The sequence below is a fragment of the Lethenteron reissneri genome, chromosome 19 (assembly GCF_015708825.2).
Source record: "Lethenteron reissneri isolate LAM-NWPU_2019-01 chromosome 19, ASM1570882v1, whole genome shotgun sequence".
Lineage (NCBI taxonomy): Eukaryota > Metazoa > Chordata > Hyperoartia > Petromyzontiformes > Petromyzontidae > Lethenteron > Lethenteron reissneri.
Genome location: NC_083797.1, coordinates 7,822,436 through 7,842,592, shown reverse-complemented (window position 1 = coordinate 7,842,592; position 20,157 = coordinate 7,822,436). Strand labels below are relative to the sequence as shown.

The 20,157-nt window shown below is 45.8% G+C and overlaps 1 protein-coding gene across 3 annotated transcripts; it reads right to left on the bottom strand.

Annotated features, from left to right (window-relative positions):
• Positions 1–1,031: 1,031 nt before the first annotated feature.
• On the bottom strand, positions 1,032–15,423 carry RIOX2 (ribosomal oxygenase 2). 3 transcript variants are annotated; one of them, XM_061554295.1, is made up of 10 exons: positions 15,278–15,423; positions 13,658–14,152; positions 11,595–11,714; positions 10,058–10,189; positions 9,157–9,260; positions 6,591–6,693; positions 5,078–5,249; positions 3,325–3,431; positions 3,079–3,174; positions 1,032–2,369 (listed from the first exon to the last, which is right to left on the bottom strand). In XM_061554295.1, exons 2-10 carry the CDS (start codon positions 14,141–14,143, stop codon positions 2,199–2,201), a joined length of 1,491 nt encoding a protein of 496 aa, XP_061410279.1. In that variant the 5' UTR covers positions 14,144–14,152; positions 15,278–15,423; the 3' UTR covers positions 1,032–2,198. The 3 variants fall into 3 exon arrangements, with proteins under 3 accessions (XP_061410279.1, XP_061410280.1, XP_061410281.1); XM_061554296.1 differs by having other exon boundaries at positions 3,343–3,431; XM_061554297.1 differs by having other exon boundaries at positions 3,403–3,431.
• Positions 15,424–20,157: the final 4,734 nt, after the last annotated feature.

Sequence of the window (20,157 nt, the reverse complement as noted above, 5' to 3'; positions counted from 1 at the left end):
TTTCGAGTCCCGCCTGCGGTTGTCTTGGTAGGGCCACACTAAATGATTTCGCGGGCCTTATACGGACCCGCAGGGCCACACGTTCCCCACCCCTGATCGAGAGCAAGGGGTGGGGGGGGGGGGGGGTCTGGCCGGTGACCTGCAGCTCTTTAAGGACTGCTGCTTCGTGATGTTATTCACATTCATTGGCGACTTTGAAAAGACTGCGTTTTTTTTTTACAGAAGTCGAAAAAAGTGGCTCTCATTTGGTTTCCAACCCCTGACCTATAAACTTGCCGGGGAAGCTTTTTGAAATGTCTCTGCAGTATTCCCTCGTTCTTTGCGAGGGATACATTCCGACATGCTCGTGAACAGCACATTTCGTGGATGATGTTGGCCTACGAAAACCTATCTTTCTTCATGAATTACCTAAAATACATCTTTTTTTCTCTCCCATCACTTAATGTCACTTCTTTCTTTCTCTCTCAATGCAGTCGTGTAGAGTTCCAGATGCGATTCGCGGATAGCCAAAATCGCGGACAGCAACTTCGTGGACGAGTGAATACTAGTGTTTTTTTCAGAAAATACCAATAAAACAAATGTTCAGGGTCTCAATGGGAGGTGGGGCGATTATTACCCACCCTCCCCACCATTCTCTTGGATCCACCACTGCATCGATGGTATTGTGACCGTTTGAAGTGTTATAAACATATTAAGTGTTCTAAACAGTGACACGTTGATTCATTAAATACAATCGATTAGGCACACGAAGCATGTATGTTGAACTTCTTTCGCACCGTACGTAGCCAACCTGCATGACATGGGGGGGGGCAACCAGATCAAGCGCACTGCATCCAGCCATGGCCAAGTGTGGTGATATCGAAACAAGGCCTAGGAACTCCCTCCCCCATTTCACCAACGCGCAGAGGCCAACATGGTGAAGTATGGTCAAATAACCCCCACAACAGTGCAGGGAGTTCTTCGTCCAGCAGTGGACAGAAAATGGGCTCCAAGTCAAACTAAAGAATGCTCACGGATAGATTTCACAACTGTGAATGTCACACAAAATAAAAGCGTTTAATGTCGAAAACCGCCATTTCAAATGTTTTGTGTTACACTACACAACATTATGCAATTGTATATTCATTGCAGTTTCGAAAATCTATTTAAATTCTATATTGCGAACATCACTGACTCACAAATACTTATTCAGTTTGTTGTCAATGTCTGTGGTTGGGAAAACGAGTTTAGATTCTTTGAGCAGTCTGCATACTGGACACGTGTGCTAACCAACAGCTTTTGTCACGTCTGTTGCGAATGTGCAGCGTTATTATTCTCCTTGAACCACGACTGCTGTCAAATTCTCCACAGTTCTTTGGTAAAAGTTTTTTTTTAATATCAATGACAGCACCAGCATTCACAATTCAACCTTTCCCCCATTAGACCCTTCCTTTTTTTTTCACTCTTGTTAACTTTCTGACTTAATATCTTCATTAGACAATATCAGAAAATAAATAAAACACATTTGGGCCGTGGACGATGTTTAAATTCGGCACGACAAACACTGTAAACTTTGTGTTAACCTGCTCAGGCTAAGCGAATGAGCAGGTTTATCGCTAATGCAGTGACTATTTATACGGGATGTGTAGTAGTACAGGAGAACAAATTATTGTTACAGCTGCAATATAGAAAACTCAATAAACCAGTCAACCATGCAGCGTCACAAGACCAAGAGGACAATCGTGGCCAAAGCCAATGTCTCCACACATCACCAATGCTTTCTATCTTATTATCAGATCCTGCAGCCACTGCACAGTAGACATGTGACCTCCAAGACCTGCCCTAACAGTCTCCCCAACATCTGATGGTGGGCTCGTGGAGACCACTCCAATGCCATCTCGGTAACCTCCCCTCCACCGCCCTGCATACGTCCCCCTTCCAAGCGCAACCGTTTTTACCAGATCAAGTCTACAACACTGATCATGTCTACAACACTGATCTGCCACGTTCTCTTCTGACGTTCAACACTCGCTTATCCCGTCTTGCTGCGGAATTCTAGCGTCCGTCTCAGACCCCTGCGCTCAGACAGCAAAATAATTGATTTTCAGGGGGGCACGCCGCATGTTCACAGCACTGCAAAACGCACTAACGGAGGTGGGCAGCGTTTCCTCCTCCTGCGTGTAACGGACCGACCGACGTTTGACATTCTGCGCAAATTCTCAAGCCTCGTTGGGGCTCGCCACCAAGAGCCCATCGGACCAGAGCGAGAGGACGAGTTGCTCGCGCTCGGCGTCGCTTGCGAGCGGCAGTTCCCGGACACGCACGGTCGCCCCCGTCATCAGCTGGCGCAGCGCGGGCAGGTGAACTAGGGCCAGACGCAAACCACGCACCTGCACGGGGAATCAAACACACGTGCGCACGCACACACAAACACGGGGCTTCTGAGAAAAAGTACATCACAAATTCGCCCTGACCAATTAACAATTAACCGCCAACACCCAGTGTAGTTTTTGTGCATGGTGCAACGGTTCCTTTTCTATACAGGTCTACAAATACAATCTTTTGACATACAACTAATATTCAGGAGTGTTGTGGAGAATATAAATTACAAAATAAGCACATAATGTATTCTTCGTATATATGACCCTCTACATGAAAATAATATATTCATTTTTTTACACGACCACAAGCCCTTCTGGAAGCGCATTATTTCAGCAGCGTTTATTAAAAACTCTGGGCCAGTTTCAATGTACAGTGTCTCATCAGTAGTCAGGCTTGATAGACTCAATGTTAGTTAACTGCCAGATGTTAGAAGTACCACCACTGTCTGCCCATGACGTTTGTTGCATGCCAAACGCCATTTTTTTAATTCTCCAAGAGCTAGAATAAGCATAATTACAAAGAATATGTATTTTAATAGAGCTTTTCTCTGTGGCCATAGATAACCAGGTTTAGACGATCAACTCGAGTACCCAGTTTAACCTTGAGTCGCTACCCGAATGTTTGTGTCCGATATGCGACTTGTCAAAGCCAATAGGGATCAAATACACGAGACACCATTAGTGCCAACGAGCGTGCGCACACATTCACAATGATCACCTCTTCTGCCTCCTCTGTTGGTGACCCCATCATGTGCCTCTCCCTCGAGTTGAGAAGCGAGTGGTAAACAAATACCACCTCGCAGACCTCTTCACCCTGCCACAGGTTTAACACGCGTTTGGGGCACATTGAACATTTGATAAATTTCCTTTCCAGTGTAATAATACTTAATAATTATTATTATTATTTTCTCAAACCTGCTGCGTGAACAAACTGTTGAAGCGGATGTCATGGGCGCGCCCGTACACAAGTGCATGCTCCCACCTCCTCGCGCGGCGGCTTGTCGACTACTAAGGCCATGTGGTCTGCGTGCAGCATCCTCACCCAGTGCTGCAACTTGGGGATAGGACCAACTGCAAAGAAAGCGTTAAACCCGAGACGAGCAAGCCAGTTTCGCTCGCTGCGCCGACAGCTTCAGATGAACGTGGATTCATAAAAAACAAATCTGATATTCTTAGGTTTTTTCGGTAAAGTCACATACGTCACATACGTGACTTTACCGAAAAAACCTAAGAATATGAATCCTTGCAGTCACGAAAGCGTCAAATCTAAAACAAATCTGAACCAAATGTCAGAGGTTCCCGACCCCCCCCCCCCCCCCCCCCACCAGTTAAATGCATATTTCTACAAGGAAGCTACCAAAAAGACCCAACCGATGGGCCCTTCCGCCAGCAGCCGCACGAGCAAGAGACATTGCAGGGCTGCACTTTCACCTTTTACAAAAATAGATTTGCTTTCAGAAAATAATGTAAATGACCATCCAAAGGCCGCAAAAGTCTTGTTGCTGTGAAATGTCCCTGTAAATAATTCCGTACGCTCGACTGCAAATTAAGTACCCTGACAAATGACCGCCATTTCACATTCACCAACAATGAACACTCCAACAATGTAAGATGGCGCGGTGTTTATCACACTGCACTGCCCACCTGGCGACCCGAGTTTAATTCCCGCCGATGGCTAACATCAGTTGGCGTGTGATATCTGAAGTGGTTATGGGCTCTGAATGACCAACCCACGAGGACCATCATGGTGAGGTATGATCAAACAACAGTTCCCTTCCACCCCATCATAAATGGCAGATTGGGTTTAGAAAGGCCATCACCGGCAGTGAATTGAACTGAGGTATAATTATTGTTGCAACGTAATTTGGCCCATCGGTCTTACAAATACTGTTTTCAAATGGATTTAACCCCTGCAAGACATGGTTGAGCAAACACAAAAGCCATTTTTCTACCATAATGCACCATTAAAGTTGAGCCAAGTCTAGCAGTGCAAAGGGCTGTGCGTTTTAGCTCTCCACACTCCCTTCACACTTGTGTGACTCCAGATCAATTGAACAGATAACGAGCAACGGTGACTGCTGCTCCAAAGCACTCCCCATGCCATCAACTGCATGGCTGAAGCTTTTGGCTGAAATGGTTTATTTTTAGGCTTGGACAGACAATGTATAGCCCTCCGCTGTGTTTTCAGGTTGCATCGCACGTTTTTCGGCACAATATCCAACATTTCTACTAAACTTTTTATTTGAGCAGGTAAGGCCCACTGAGCAATATATTATAGCTTTTTTTTAAGAAGCGACCTGGCTACAAATGATAGCTCAACAAAGTGGCTCATCACGTGGAAATTTAGAGCAGCCAAATACTCTCAACGCACCTTTTTAAATGTGGAGGGGAAAACCGGAGGACCCGGGAGAAAAATCCACGCGACCACAGGGAGAACATGCAAACTCCAAATTATATAGGCGTCGGGATCGAACCCACAACCTCCTTGTATACCAAGGCAGGGCAATTAACATCTTGTCACCATGACGACCTTTCAGTCCACGTGCCGGGGAGCTTCTTCAGTTCCTGAAGTTCCCTGCACGTGGGATGAAACGTTGGGACATCGTGCTGGACAACAGGCGGCACAACCCAAAAAACACTTCAGATAGCATATAACCCCGTGCACTTTTACTCCCAAGTGTCCCCGGGTCTTAGCCGACCCCCAGTCTGGCACTGACCAGGGCTGCCCGGTTGGCAGTCAGGTGGGTGAAAGGGCGGAAGGCGGTTTGCCACGAAGTCGCGTTTCATGCTGTGCGCCTGCAGACTGCGAGAGCCCAACATCCGCCTCGACAGGACCCCCAGCAGCTCCGCGATTCTCTCGCCGCTGCCCGACTCCTCGCTGCCAATTCCCTGGAACGGCGATACACGCACATGAACATAAAACGCAGGTTTTCATAGCTAATCCCCACGATCCATGTACGTGCGTTTTAGGTCAGGCCATGTACGTGGTAGTTTGATGGCACAATTCTTGTTGTTAACCCTCCACCACCCGACAAGATTGAAAAAGCATTTCTTTAGAATAGCTTTTTGTGTTTAGTTTGTTGCCCTTCCCCCGCACCTCCAATTCGCACGGTTGGCTCTGTACGTTGCAAAAGAAGTTCTACATGCATACATACATTGCCACGGCAGATATTAAATTCAGTCATGGCAAGTCTCAAATCACCGCCGAGGAGATTTATTGGTCAGAAATTGATCAATACATCGGCAAATATAAATATCTGCGTAAATGTGACAATCTTGTCGGGTGGTGGAGGGTTCGTGACAAAAATGTTGCCATAAAACTAAATTCTGGGCAATGCACATTGTTACATTTAATTGCACCGTCTGCCGTGTGTAGAAAAGTAAGACCAAAGTGGTTGTATGTATTTTTTTGCAGATTGTTTTCCTCAGTGTGGTAAAATTGCATTGCAGATCTCCATAATGCGACAGACAGTGGTTCCCCACATGGTTCCCAGATAAAGGAATTGGTTTTTGATGAGCTCTTCTTGAAATTCATATCAATTCATTGTTACCGTGTAAAGCTTAAGTGTGTCGTGTTTAAATTACAGGGCAGGTGTGACATCATGCTATTCTCTTCCTGGTCGTATGTATGTTGAACTTCTTTCGCACCGTACGTAGCCAACCATGCTAATCGGAGGTGCGGGAATAGTGCCAGTGATTACTTCCAAATGACGACTGGAGAAAGATGTATTTCTGTGTAGCTTTAAGAGCAACATGTGATTGTGTTCAGCAATGTTAGGCATCTCAGCCAGTATCACACTGACAACGTACTGGAAAAATTACAGTGATGTCAGGCGATTCAGCAGTTATTTCAACAAATGAAATTTTCTACAAAGCAAATTGACGAAGAAAATTTCAAATTGGTTATGACGTGTAGAATTGGCAGCAATCTACAACTTCAATTGTATAACCAATGCATATATAATTTTCACTCATTTATACCAGACTGACTGCATCAACTTCAAATTGCATTTGAGAAAAAGCATGTGGTTTCATTTCCCCATTGTGAACCATGCAAATGTAAGTCTGCTTAATAAGAAAACAAATAAAATGAGCAAACACAAATCCAGCAGGCTCTTCAACATTGAAATTGCTCTTTTTCACATCCCCAGGGGCCTATTCTTCTTTAACAATGGCCAATTTTCCAAGTCTCACAAAAAACACAATTCTCAAAAAGGAGGCTCTCCTCACCGTCAATAAGCGGCGTGGCAGGCCGCGACGGAACGAAATCTCGGCACGCGAGGCCTCGGTCACGAGGGCCGGCAGAGTGTCCAGCAGGAGGTCTCCCCATGTGCTGTTCGGTCCAAGACAACAGTCACATCCGGGCAGACGTTAAGACACACGCAGACATAGCCTTACACAAAGACATATCCCTATACACACGCAGATAAAGATCCCCCGTATAGCCCGAACCAACTGTTGGGGCAAGTGCTGTTTGCGAGCACCTATGAAGGCCGGCACGGCAGACGAGGGGGTGGGTGGCCAACACCACACCCAGCCGCCGTTATCTCCCCAGTGGTGATGTTTACACACCACACCAGGTACTCATTTGAGGCCGAGTCCACCTAGGGGAGGCCCAGGACCAGTTCAGATAATCGTCACTGGTGTTGGCCGGAATCGAACTCGGGTCGCCGGGTTCGTAGCGAAGCGCGCTACCGCCCCCCACTGACATACCCCTACGCACACGAAGACAACACCTGCCATTCGCCACTAAGTGGAGGTAATGTCACCGCAGCGCTTGTGCCATGCTAGGTACACTTTGGGGCCACGTAAGGTGTCTAAGTCCCGCTGGCAGGAGGTCACGGAACAGACCCAGGTGCCATGAGCGGGTCGACCGAGATGGCTGGCAGATGCGCCAATTGTGCTCCCCACTGCCAGCTCTCTGCGTTTTAGCTGCCCGGCGCTCCACATGTTCCTCTGCCCTCTGTTGTTGCTGGAGGGCAACTGCAACTCACAGACATGTCCCTACACATACGGAGACATACCCCTACATACATAAACACAGACATACCCCTATCACAAATTAGCCATTGGCGAGCACCTGATAAGGTTAACATGACGCACGACGAAGAACGTGTGGCCACAGCACCTTGTCCGGCCACCTTAGTGTCACATTAAGTTACCGTATTCTCTGGATTATATAAGGTGCTCCCTTAAGGTAAAATGCACCATAAACCTGTGCCCAGTGTCAACAAAGTTATACAAATCTGGCCACACGCATACACGCGCAGGGGGAAAAAAGTGCATCTTATAATTTGGATACGTAACAATTTGTATGTATAGAGAATAGAAATCTGACTGTAAATACAGTCGTACCTCGGTATACGACCACTTTGGAATACGTCGAATTTGGTATACGTCGTGTTTTGACATATTGCTTGGGATACGACGCGCTTGCTAGAAGTTGTACGGGTCGGGATGAGTCACCGCGTACAGTACCCGCGTGCACAATACTGTTACGCTCTAACAAGCCGTAATAGCATTGTGTAGAATGACCAGACAATGTCACACTTCAGGAACATTCTTAGAAGAAGACAAAAACAAACTTCAATGGACAGGTTTTTAGTAAAACTCAAACCTGGTGAGCCTCAACCAGGTCCAAGTCAAGAAAAAAGACAGAAAAGAGAAAAAACCCCAGTATTTCAGTTTCCTGAAGATGTAATGGAAGGGGACTCTCCTTCCAAAAAATAACATCTCCTCCTCCTCCCCACCATCCTCGTAGGCTATCAACTCCTCTCAGCAAGGTAAAGTGATGTTAAATTAGATTTTTATTTCAATTTCTTTTATTTTATTTATGTATTTATTTAAATTTATGTATGCATTTTAGTAATAAGTAGTGTCTAAATTATTTTAAAATGTATAATATGCCATATAAAATATAATTTCTTATACTCTGGAACGGATTATTTCCTTTTCCTTTATTTCTTAAGGGAAAAATTCGTTTGGTAAACGTCATTTTCTGTATAAGTCCTACCTTCTGCAACGAATTAACGATGTATACCGAGGTACCACTGTACATGGCAAGGGTACCGATTTTGAGCAAGTCATAGGAAGAAAGCACAGGAAGGTCTTGGGCGTAGACCTGAACAGGAGCAGGAGTTGACAGTCCAGATGGCTGGGGGGGGGGGGGGGGAGCTCCAGACTATGGGGTAGTAGCAGCAGAGAATGAGATGTCAAAGAATTAAACTAACACTGCATTGGGTCTGCATGAGGATTGCTGGTGGTGGTAGAAAATAAAAAGTGGGTAGCCCCCACCTCTCCAGTTTAGCATAACGAGGAACTTTGCAATGACAGGTGACGGAGCGGAACTAAAATTAGTTCGGGCAGGTCGAAAAACGACAGGACACATGCGATTAAGATCCTCTGATTAGCATGTTTGGCTACGTGTGTGCGAAAGAAGCTCAACATACACACATCCTTAAAGTGACGGATATTGTTTGCAGGCAATTTCGAATAGTTAAGGACTCAAGTGGCCATGGACCCTATGTAATGAAACTAATGGACTTATCCAGCCATTGCTTCCCCACCCCGGCTTTCAGATGCGCTTCTATGGCCTTCTGGAATGCTCTTCCTTCCAATATTAGGAAGCCACTGGAGCTATGCACTTTTAAATCAATTTTGAAAACTATATTTTTTTACAATAGTTTTTTTGCGTTCAGTTTGTTGTCCTCGGATTAGCACGGTTGGCTACGTACGGTGCAAAAGAAGTTCATACATACACACATGTGCATGCTTATCAGGGCAAGACAAGACCCACTTGTTCTGGTAGGTGCTGATGGTGAGGTGCGTGGAGTGGCAGCCGCCTGCTGGTGTGTCCGCCTGGTGGATCGTGCCCCGAGGGAAGTACAGCAAATCTCCGGCCTGGGAACACAGCAGCAGGCTCCGAGTGAGAGGTGCAACGTTCGATTGAAAGCTTTCGTGACTGCAGGGATTCATCTTCTTGGTTCTTTCGGTAAAGTCACGTAGAAGGGAAGTAATAAAATAATAAAAATAAAACATAACATTTTGTTATGTTTTATTATAAAACATAACATTGTTATGTTTTATTTTTATTATAAAACATAACATTTTGTTATGTTGTATTATAAAACATAACATTTTGTTATTTTTTATTTTTATTATTGTATTACTTCCCTTCTACGTGACTTTACCGAAAGAACCAAGAAGGTGCAACGTTGCTCCGCGCTCTGACGTGGGGTTGGAGTATGAACCCAAGACAACTAGGCCAAACTTCATAGCGCAGAGTAAATCTTAATAATGCCAAGGATTGCTCTGAAATGCCCGAGGGTAACCCAGGGAAATACTGAGTTGCCCCCGTGTAGAAGCTCCCCAGAATAATATTACAACGAATTTATAATGGCAATATGTGTTAATGACTGTAATGAAAGCTATAATTTACAGTCCTTTGTCAACCATTGCTGGATAAAGACCTCCCCATGCCTTGTTGGCCAAGGGGGCTTTTTGACCATACTTCACCACGTTTGTCAGTGCAATAGAGAGGAGATACTAGCCATGGTAGCGAATTGAATTCAGGTGACCCAGCTCATAGCACAGTGCTTTAACCACTGCGCTATGGCCCAAACCACGACAGCAAAAAAAACATCATTCATGCATTATTCAATATGCTTCATTGCATTGACGCTTATGATTTGGCTTACCCGCAGAGTGAATTCATGTGTCGGGGGACCAATTGCGACCTGGCTCAGGTCTGGGCTGTATGCTTTGGCGAGTGGCACCAGCGGAGTATAGAGACGCCAGTGCTTCTCTCCTTCCAGCTGCAGAATAAAAACCTAAAGAACACAGAGTTTGAAAGAGATACATATCAAAATACATATTTAAACTTCATTTAGGGTCGATTGCGTGTGTGACTTCACCACCATGTTGAACTTCTTTCGCGCCATACGTAGCCAACCGTGCTAATTGTAGGTGCGGAAGCCGCACTCCTACTCGGTCTCCGTAAACCACAACGGTCAGCAAAAAATTAGGGGTGGGTATATAGCATGATGACAAATCTTACCAATAAGTCCAGCTGTAATGCCCACCAATTATGACTTTACAATCGCTCGCTGTAGACCAGGCGGCATATGTAGCAGCAGCAAACATTACAGCTGCGCCAAGCATGACAACACCAGCAGCAGAAGACTGAAGTATATAAGGGAAGCTTGGATGCCAGTTAAGGTTTCATCAACCAGCCTTCTGCTGCTGGTGTAGTGCGTGACACTGCTGCACAAGCCGCCTGATAGGCAACAAACAGTTTGTTCAGATCTCAATCTGTGAGCAATACAGCTGCCCTCACTGGTAGCATTTACCATCTTGTTACAATCCCAATGCCGATCCGTTGTTTGCCTTTGTGGTTTACAGAGGCTGGGTAAGAGAGCGACCTGACCAACAACTGATGGCGAATTCACACACGCAGTCAACCCCGAAAACATCTTAAATGAGTTTGAATCAAGGCTGCAGAAACCTCAAATGGAAATAATATATCGTTTGAAATGGAATTAAAAATTTCCTTCCCCCGCAACTCCGATTTGCATGGTTGGCTATGTACGGTGCGAAAGAAGTTCAACATACATACGCACGACAGATTTTTTTAACGTTTCATTTTTATCTTTAAACCTTGGACTAAAATTAAGACGTAGATTTATAAATCCATCCTGAGTAAGAATTAAGCAACCCTTACATTACATTTCTTGGACAAAAGTTTGTATTTGATTTATAATAAGTAATTAAGACCCATTAATATTGTGAGATGATACTGCCATGGTGTAATAATCAGCAGGCTGGGCTTGCAATCCACAAGTCGCCAGCTTGATCTCCAGTGCGGCAATAAAGATAACCAGAAAGGTTCTTAAATCCCGCTGCCTGTCCACCCAAGAGTATCAAAGGGTTCGGCCACTGTAGTTCAGCAGCTCATGTGGTCGGGACAAAGTGTGGCTACTCCCATCTCTTCCGAGACATCTGGCCAGTGTGGAAGAAAAGCAACAGGGGCTATGGCTTCCTCTAGTGGAGGCCCTTCTCCTCCCTCCCAACAGTGACATAAGCAAGAAATCGAATAGCTACACCTCTGCTTGTATCCGACACGGGCCAGCCGAACGTTCTTCACACATTCCAAGCGACAGAAACATTCATCTCTGTGCGGTAAACTCGCGCTTCACGTTGTCAGTGTACGTGATTCTCATCCGCTGACGGTCTCACCTCCACATCGTCGTGATGAGGAGCCAGCCCCTGGCTGCCTGGGGGGGTCACGTACACGTTGGAGCCCACGAGGGCACCGAAAAAACTCTCCAGCTTCTCCTGGATCTGCCACAGATCATCCTACATGTGCACACACATCACAAGGGATTCACTACCACAACTTCCATTATTGCCACTGAATGCAATTTCTAACGAGATCGGTAGAATAATGGGATTGTGCCGGGGGAAGGGCGGTGTGCAAAATGCGTGGCAGTCAGGCAAGCGGGGAAGTGGCGTGTGGGATCTGCTTGATCTTGTGGCAGTGTCATTGAAAGGTATGGGTGATACCAAGGTAATACGCTTCAGTGGAATTCTTCAGCTGTAATCAACCACCAATACCAGCCAGCCAGAATCACAAGACAATTTGGACGTATGCAGAGGTAATGCGATCGCATTTCAACAAACCTGGAGTCAATTACAAACGAAGGAGCATTGTTGGTTGAGAATCATTACAAATTACATAATTACAATTTCTGGAGGAAAGTTTAAATCCCATAGAAATCCCACGTGTGGTTATAACACTAAAAGGTTAACACGGATGGGTTCACGAACCCACTTTCTGAAATGTAATTTCCTCACCATCTCACAACTCTGCACCATCAACCGACGCTTGACTCAAGAGTGCTAGTTATTTTTATCAGTATAGTAATACCTCGATACGAGTATATTCCATATACGAAGTTTCCGTTTAACGAACTTATGGATTCATTATTTTACACTGGAAAATATAAAAGTTAAATAATACACTGCCGTAATAAATGTTTTTATCAATCTAAGATACTCTATTAATTCGAATAAAATTATAATATATGGATAGTACACTACCTTTCTTTTAAGTGTCCTTTTTTTAATACGTCCAAATTAAATTATTGTATTGAATATAAATTGTTTTTACATACAACACCAATGGTAAGTTATTAAGTGTTGATCGTATTAAATGGTGAGCTACGAAGGCTGGGAACGCATCCGCATAGCGCTGTGACAATTTGTTCAATATACGAAGTTTCAATATACAGTACAGTAAAACCTTGGATTGCGAGTAACTTGGTCTGCGAGTGTTTTGCAAGAAGGGGAAAATTTTTAAATGATTAATTTGATAAACGAGCGAGGTCTTGCAATACGAGTACTGTAGTACGTACAGTATACGCTTTGTCTGCCGAGCATCACGTGATCACAACTGAGCCGATGGTTCTTCTCTCTCTCGCTGCGGGATTGTGGGTAATCGTTTCCCATGCTCGGTCTCAGTCGGCGTGCCTCACCTCGTATAGTCAACATCCGTGCGAGCGTATACTGTTTACTATAGTGTTGTGACCACGTGTGTTTGCGTAAAGCATTTTTTTTTATTTTGTGTCCAAGTGTAGTGACTGTTCTTTAGTACTGCAAGTGAAAGTCGTCCTCCACAATAACCCTCCTCTCTCTCGTCTCCCTCAAACCAGCCACGATTAAATTTAATTAATTAATTTTCTTACTTTATATTAAATTTTAATAATAAAAATATTAAAAGGTATTTTGCATTAATCATTTTTATATGAATACAGTATTATTGGGTTGTGGAACGAATCATCTGAGCATTATTTCTTATGGGGAAATTCGCTTTGATATAAGAGTGCTTTGGATTACAAACACGTTTCCTGAACGAATTATGCTCGCAATGCAAGGTTTTACTGTACACGAACAAAGCTCCAGGAACGCATCTACTTCGCGTATCGAGGTATCACTTGTACTCGGGAACACGCTCTACTGGATAAACAGCCGCAAATGGGCAAGTTGGAGTGGAGCGCCATTTAAGTGATAAAATGTGGTGGATATGCTCTCCAACACACCGGTGTGCCGTATTAGTAACGAATTGGGCACGTTCTGTTTACGTGAAAAATACCTTACTAATTGGCTGTGTCGGATGGTGGCGGGTTTAACGACACATTTATATTTACGCAATCCAACCCCAAAAAAAAACCTGTATTATGGATATTGCTCACGAAATCCTACGCGTTAAACGGATAAATCAACTTGACCATGCAACCTGCCTTGAAGCGCTGCGGCTGATGGAACTGGAAGGTGAACTTATTCTGCTCAAAGTCCTTCTGGAGCTTCGGGTAGGTGGCGCGGCCGCTCTTGTTCAGCGAATGCCGCGTCTCCTTCACGTAGCGGCACAGGTTGATGTCCTCGCCGTAAGCCACGTTTCGACGCGTGCAGATGTCCTCCAGGTCCTGCAGGCGGAAGAGTCGCGAGTAGCAGCTGGCGTAACGGGCGTCCGAGCGGTGCAACACCAATGGGCCGCGCTCCCAGTGCTGCTGGAAAAAGTCAGATGTGCTGACGGGAGCGATCAAGCTGGAGAAGAGTCGGTCGGGAGATGAGAAGTCCAGGATGCCCGTCTCGTCGGCCTCCTCTTGCTGCTGGTCACTGCTCTCCACCACCGCCTTGACCTTCTTGGCTGTGCAGGAATTGTCATCTTTGTTTTTTTTCGGTTTGCCAAACGCTCTGGCATTTTTCGCAGTGGACCTTTTTGGCATTTTTGCAACCTGGAATCGGAGATCGTAATTAGTAGATTGTTTTTGTTTGTTTCAAAACGTTTACATTTTTTGTGTGGAAATATTAAGGTACGCGTCAGCAGATACACTTGAATTAAATAAACGTCCTACTTCGGGACGTTGTGAATTTAAAACCCACGAGTGCCACTCAAGTTTTACATGCGCATCGTGTGCCGCTGTTACGTTCAGGCGAACAGAACTGTACAAATAAAAATAATACAATACTAAATAGAATGGGGACGGCGAAAACATTGTACGGTATTATGTAATCGTTAACCCACTCCGATACACAGTACCTGCTGGAAATCAAATCGTAACTTGCCTGTTCCCCACGGCGTGCCCCGTCTCACCACGTTGGTGTCTTAATTTAAATCAAACGTCTTTACATTACGATGCACATCGCTGCTAAATTGCGCAGAGGTTAACATTGCAGCTGTGCTCGCGTGCTAGAAAATCAAATGTCATAGCATTTACCATGCAGGATTACTAAACACATTCGAATGCTGGCTTCCACGGTTCCTCCAATCGTTCCCAGGAAAATTAAGTGGAGTACAGTACTGTAACATCCTCGCTGTAGCTTTTTTGTTGTACCGGTAGATATTTTAAGGGATACTATTTGGTTCATTCAGTTATACGCGCGTGATTTTGAAACAAAAGGCATGCATTTGTATAAATATTGCACGACACAAGTTATATTAAGCCGGGACAAAAGAATCCGGTTCAAAACCAGGCTTTCAGAATCTGCACTGTTTGCCTCAACCAAATTTAACGTTTAATGACTACACAGACACTGTTAGGCTCAGTAAAGCCTCACAACCTCCCAAATCACATGTCAGCCCTTCTGCACGAAACACAATTAGCGCCACAGCACGGGTTCAATTAAACACCGTCCTCATTTCAATCTCAACGTGATAGATTAAAAAAAAAACCCTCTCCCTAACAACAGCCGTGAACGCGATGCAATTAGCGCGACCCTCTAAGCAAGCAAGCCTACAGCAAGCCGATTCAACCCAGACACACCGCACCCAACCAACCCCAAACGCCGTACGCACGACGCGTGTGCGATGTCCTTCGTGCGGCTGCCGTACACGACGAGTGCTTAATGAGTCGCTGTACCTGTAACAGCTGTAGTTTGCGGGCGTCTCGGGCGCTGAACTTCGCTTTGGGAGGAAGGAGCCGCCGACGCCGCCACAAAAGAGGGCCCCGCGTTGCTTTTTGGCCACGAGCTCCACGTGGTCACGACTTCCGGAAATGCGCGCGCGTGACGTCACCGACACGCGTGTTCCTATTGGCTGTTGGCGGTGGTGGGGGGAGGAGTCACCCCCCACGCCGTCCTGTAGGGGGAGCCACCAATTCCCACGTTTCTCGGGTCTGGGAATTGAATTTGGGGGGTGGGTGGGAAATGTTTATTTAGACTATGTACTGGAGGAATCTTGATGAGCTGTAAAGCTCTTTCTTTTTTTTGTTTCCCTCCCCCACCCACCACCACCCACCACCACCCTCATCCACCACCCTCATCCACCACCCACCCACCACCACCCCCACCCACCACCACCCTCACCCACCACCACCCTCACCCACCCCCTACCCTCACCTACCACCACCACCACCACCCACCCTCACCCACCCCCACCCACCACCCTCACCCACCACCACCCTCACCCACCACCAGCCACCCACCACCACCCACCACATCTTTATACTTGCGCGATCTCACCCAAAAACCTTTATTTTGAATGATATTGGTCGCGAAAGCCTACGTGTTAAACTCCAATAAAGGTTAACAAATCACCAGAAATAGAGGTTTTGTTGGGTTAGATCGCTTACATATAAATGTGCCGTTAAACCCGCCACCATCCGACACAGCCAATTAGTAAGGTTTGTCACGTAAACAGAACGTGCCAATTCGTTACGGGTTTAACGATGCATTTATATTGACGCGATCTAACCCAAAAAACCTCGTATGGATAGCATTAGTCGCGAAAGCGTACGTGATAAACAAATCACCCAAACAAATACAACGATTTTCTATATTTCCATTACTATCGTTTTTTGTATCGTTTGCTCTTACAACTTGCTGACTCGCCCATACTGAACATCTGTGAAAATATTTCCATAGCTCATCAGATCCTTCCAGTCTAAATAAAGATTATAATTCTAAATGTGGATGGAAAAACCCGGAGTACCCGGAGAAAAATCAATGCGACCACGTGGAGAGAAAACGTGCAAACTCCACACATACATGGGTCAGGGTCAGGATCAAACTCACCGTCTCCTGTATACCAGGCGAGGTAGTTAACATCTCACCACCGTGGCGCCCTAAATTACATTGTGGTGGGCAGATATTCGCTTCAGGAGGAGTGGAGTGTATCGCTGCTGTGATGATAACGATGCCCCCTTCGTATTTGTGAATCAGGCGCTGAGTCGTGCTAAGTTTCTAGGGTTCTGTTCTGGGTGACTACAGTCACCACCCATTGTGCATCAGATATCTGCAACTGCCAAGGGTGGCACAGTCGGGTTTTTTACAATTGGGTTTAATTGTCTTTTTATATTAAACCCGATCATCTGAGATTGGGAGAAATCCGGTTTAATTGGTTCTAATTGCAGAACCGCACTTCTCAACGATGGGCTTCATCCATTCCAAGCTAAGGAACTCACTGGCGCCCACGATTGTGGAGGAGAAGCTCCTCGTGTTCATCAAGACCAACCTGCCCGCCGCATTCTACGACTACCCCGTGCCTGATGGCCCCGAGTACGATAGCAGCACCGACGAGGAAGCAGCCTAAGCCTATCAGAGTTTCGTAATCATTAAACCAGGTTTTAAATTCCCCGAAATCGGGTTTAATTAACATAAAGAAAAAAGCCGATGCCTGCCGCAAAAAAAATCGTGTTTTTTCCACCCACGGCAACTGCTGGCACGGTTTGTGCCGATGCGGTTTAGGGATGGCCAACACATTCCTGCGGAGGGAGCTGGTAGGAACTTTGGGTTGCTCGGTCAATGGCCAGGGTCAACGGCGGCGTGGTGTATTCTGCAAATATGCCCGACTGTGAGGGCGGGCACAAGCCGGCGTGAGTAGGTTAAACGTTGAGTTTTATAAGGGCACCACAGGGTGACCAGCCCCTCCCCACCCAGCCCCACCCCTCCCACAACCCCCACCCAACCCCACCCTCTCCACCCAGCCCCTCCCCACCCAGCCCCTCCCCACCCTCCCCTCTCCACCCAGCCCCTCCCTGTACGACGGACACAATAATCCCCTGTGGGCTGGTGTAACCAGGAGGTTCCTACCAGGATAAGCTTCGCTGCTTTGTGAAGCCAGGCGGTGGGGGGTGGTCCTCTTTGAGAGGTGAAAGTAACAATTAAATCAGAATCTTTGTATTGGGGGAATCCTATTAGAGGCCGTCCATAAATGACGTCACGCACCTAGGGGGGGGGGGGGTCAGACATTTGTGACGATGTGTGACGAGGGGGGGTTTGAGAAATGTGACGTCACATCTAAATGCGTAACTTTAAATAAATATAGACAGCACGTTCTACTTAATTAAATATACTTTTTAATAAATGTCTTCTCCTACAACATCAGAGTGCAGCGCCACATTAAATACGCACTACAATGACAATAGTTTAAAGCGATCTGAAGCATGTTTTATTTTTTTTTGGGGGGGGGGGCAGAGCTTTGTGACGTCATATTTTATGGGGGGGGGTCTGACTTTTGTGACGCCGTGTGACGAAGGGGGGGGGGGGTGAAAAACCGTCCAAAATTGCGTGACGTCATTTATGGACGGCCCCTTACGTATTAAGCTCTTTTTCACAATTGTCCAGTAGGGCGGGTAAGGGAGTTACAACAGCAAATACAAAAAAAATGGAGTGTAAAACAGAGAAAATGGTAAGCAAGTCACTTAAAACTAAGATATATATATATTTTTATGTATCATGTAAAACCTACTGAATAACAGTATTAGCTTCTTTTTCAGAAGCGACCTGGCCACAAATGATTGCTCAGCGAAGTGGCTTATCACGTGCAAATCTACTGCAGCCAAATAATATAATATAAACACATAACAATCATAAGAATCCCACTATCCAAGATTAAAAGACAAATTATTACACGAATAAATCACTACCATTGAATAAAATAACACAACCTTTGAATGGAATAGGCTGAAAATAAACATAGCACTGCTCTGAATAGAATGAAACGGCATTTGTTTACACGAAACATTACCCATCTGTTACACGATGCAATGGAACATTGGTTTGGGAGAGCGGAACTGCCTGATTCAACACAATTGGCTGATTTCACTCCCCACCCCCCCTTCGTCACACGCATTTCCACGTTAATTTGTCAACAAAAATGTAATGCACGCAACACATCTTCAAGTTATATGTATACCGTACTTGCAATTACACTGATAAATAAATATGAACACGTGATTTAGATCATTTACGGTGGTTAATAACATCATTCAAAGTTACAGTGAATTGTTTTGGGCAGGACATGCTATTGCTCCTTCACATACTTTGCAATTGTGCTATCTACAGTTTAACACGTAGGCTTCCACGACCAATATTATCCATAATAGAGGTTTTTTGGGGTTAGATCGCATAATATAAATGTGTCGTTACATTTTTAATGTTATGGGTTTACTCTCCAACACACCGGTGTGCTGTACTAGTAACGAATTGGCATGCTTTGTTTACGTTGCAAATGTTACTAATTGTCTGTGTCGGGTGGTGGCGGGTTTAAACGACACATTTATATTTACACGATCTAACCCAAACAAACCTCTATTATGTGCTATCTACATCAGGTTATCGTATGATGAACTAAACAACCACTCGGATATCCCGCAAAGCATTGCAACCCTTTGTGTTAGAGAATGATCCACGGAAGTAGATACCACAAAACTGCTGTCCCTATTGACATCCCGTAAAGTAACCTCTGATCCACACACAGCAGTGGGGCAGCCTATTTTGCGAGGTCATTGTTGACTGGGATGAGACCATCAACTCACTAACTCAATTACCCAGGGCGCCCTTGGCAAAGAGACGATGTTGCGTGTTGTTTCAATGGGTGGATTTCATAAGCTGTGGGGGCAGTGGTGGCGCAGAGCCTGGGTTGATTGATCACACAAATGTCGCGAAATTCCCATCCCGTGTCTCCCAGGAGAATGCAGTAGGGTACAGCTAAATGTTGGCTCTACCTGCTCCGTATGTATGGGATAGCGTTTCCCCCCTCGCACGCGTGGGTTTTCTCCGGGTGCTCAGCTTTCCTCTCCCATGTAAACACCAATGAATTGGCCGGTAACACCTTGACATATATATATATAGGACGCCAGAGCTCAAGCAATTGTTGACGCCGCCTCGTCGCGTAGCTTTGCCGTCCTGCTTGCCCGCGGTTCATCGCGCCTCCTTGGGTGTTTGGAGTGAGCGAGCGAATCACACCAACTTTGAGAACCCGATTTAATATCAAAGTTGCCAAAACTCAGCGGATCTGATCCACATCGATACACACCAGCCCCCAAAACCCAGCCACTTCACCAAGTGACCGAACGTGAGTACCCCACTCCTCCCAAACAATCACGCAAGCGAAATTCAATACCCCACGGCCGCCACCGCTGGCTGGCTGGGTTTTGTGGGACAATAGTGGCTCGGCGAAAATAAAAAATAAAAAACACGGAGGCGAGCGGTCAACGTGTCTGTCTGTGCCTTTATAGGTGCTCGCCAACAGCACTTGCCCCTACAGTCTGTTAAGGCTATACGGGGGATCTTTGTCTTATCTTTGTGTTGTGTGCTGTGGTGTGGCATGTAGGGAGCGGTGGTGTAGCGGTTAGCGCCACGAACCCGGCCACCCGGGTTCGATTCCCGCTCACGGCCACCAAACACCCAGTGACGATTTTTCTGAACCGGTCCTTGGCCTCCCCTAGGTCGACTCAGCCTCAAATGAGTAGCTGGTGTGGTGTGTAAAAACATCGCCACTGGGGGAGACAAAAGCGGC

What these genes read in the sequence shown, in the direction of transcription:
- RIOX2 (XM_061554295.1), bottom strand. Translation starts at nt 14,143, where the DNA reads ATGCCAAAAAGGTCCACTGCGAAAAATGCCAGAGCGTTTGGCAAACCG. An exon ending in ATCAGCCGCAGCGCTTCAAG is followed by an intron (nt 11,715 to 13,657) that starts GCAGGTTGCATG and finishes GTGCACATGTAG; the next exon opens with GATGATCTGTGGCAGATCCA. An exon ending in CTGCCAACCGGGCAGCCCTG is followed by an intron (nt 3,432 to 5,077) that starts GTCAGTGCCAGA and finishes CTTTCTTTGCAG; the next exon opens with TTGGTCCTATCCCCAAGTTG.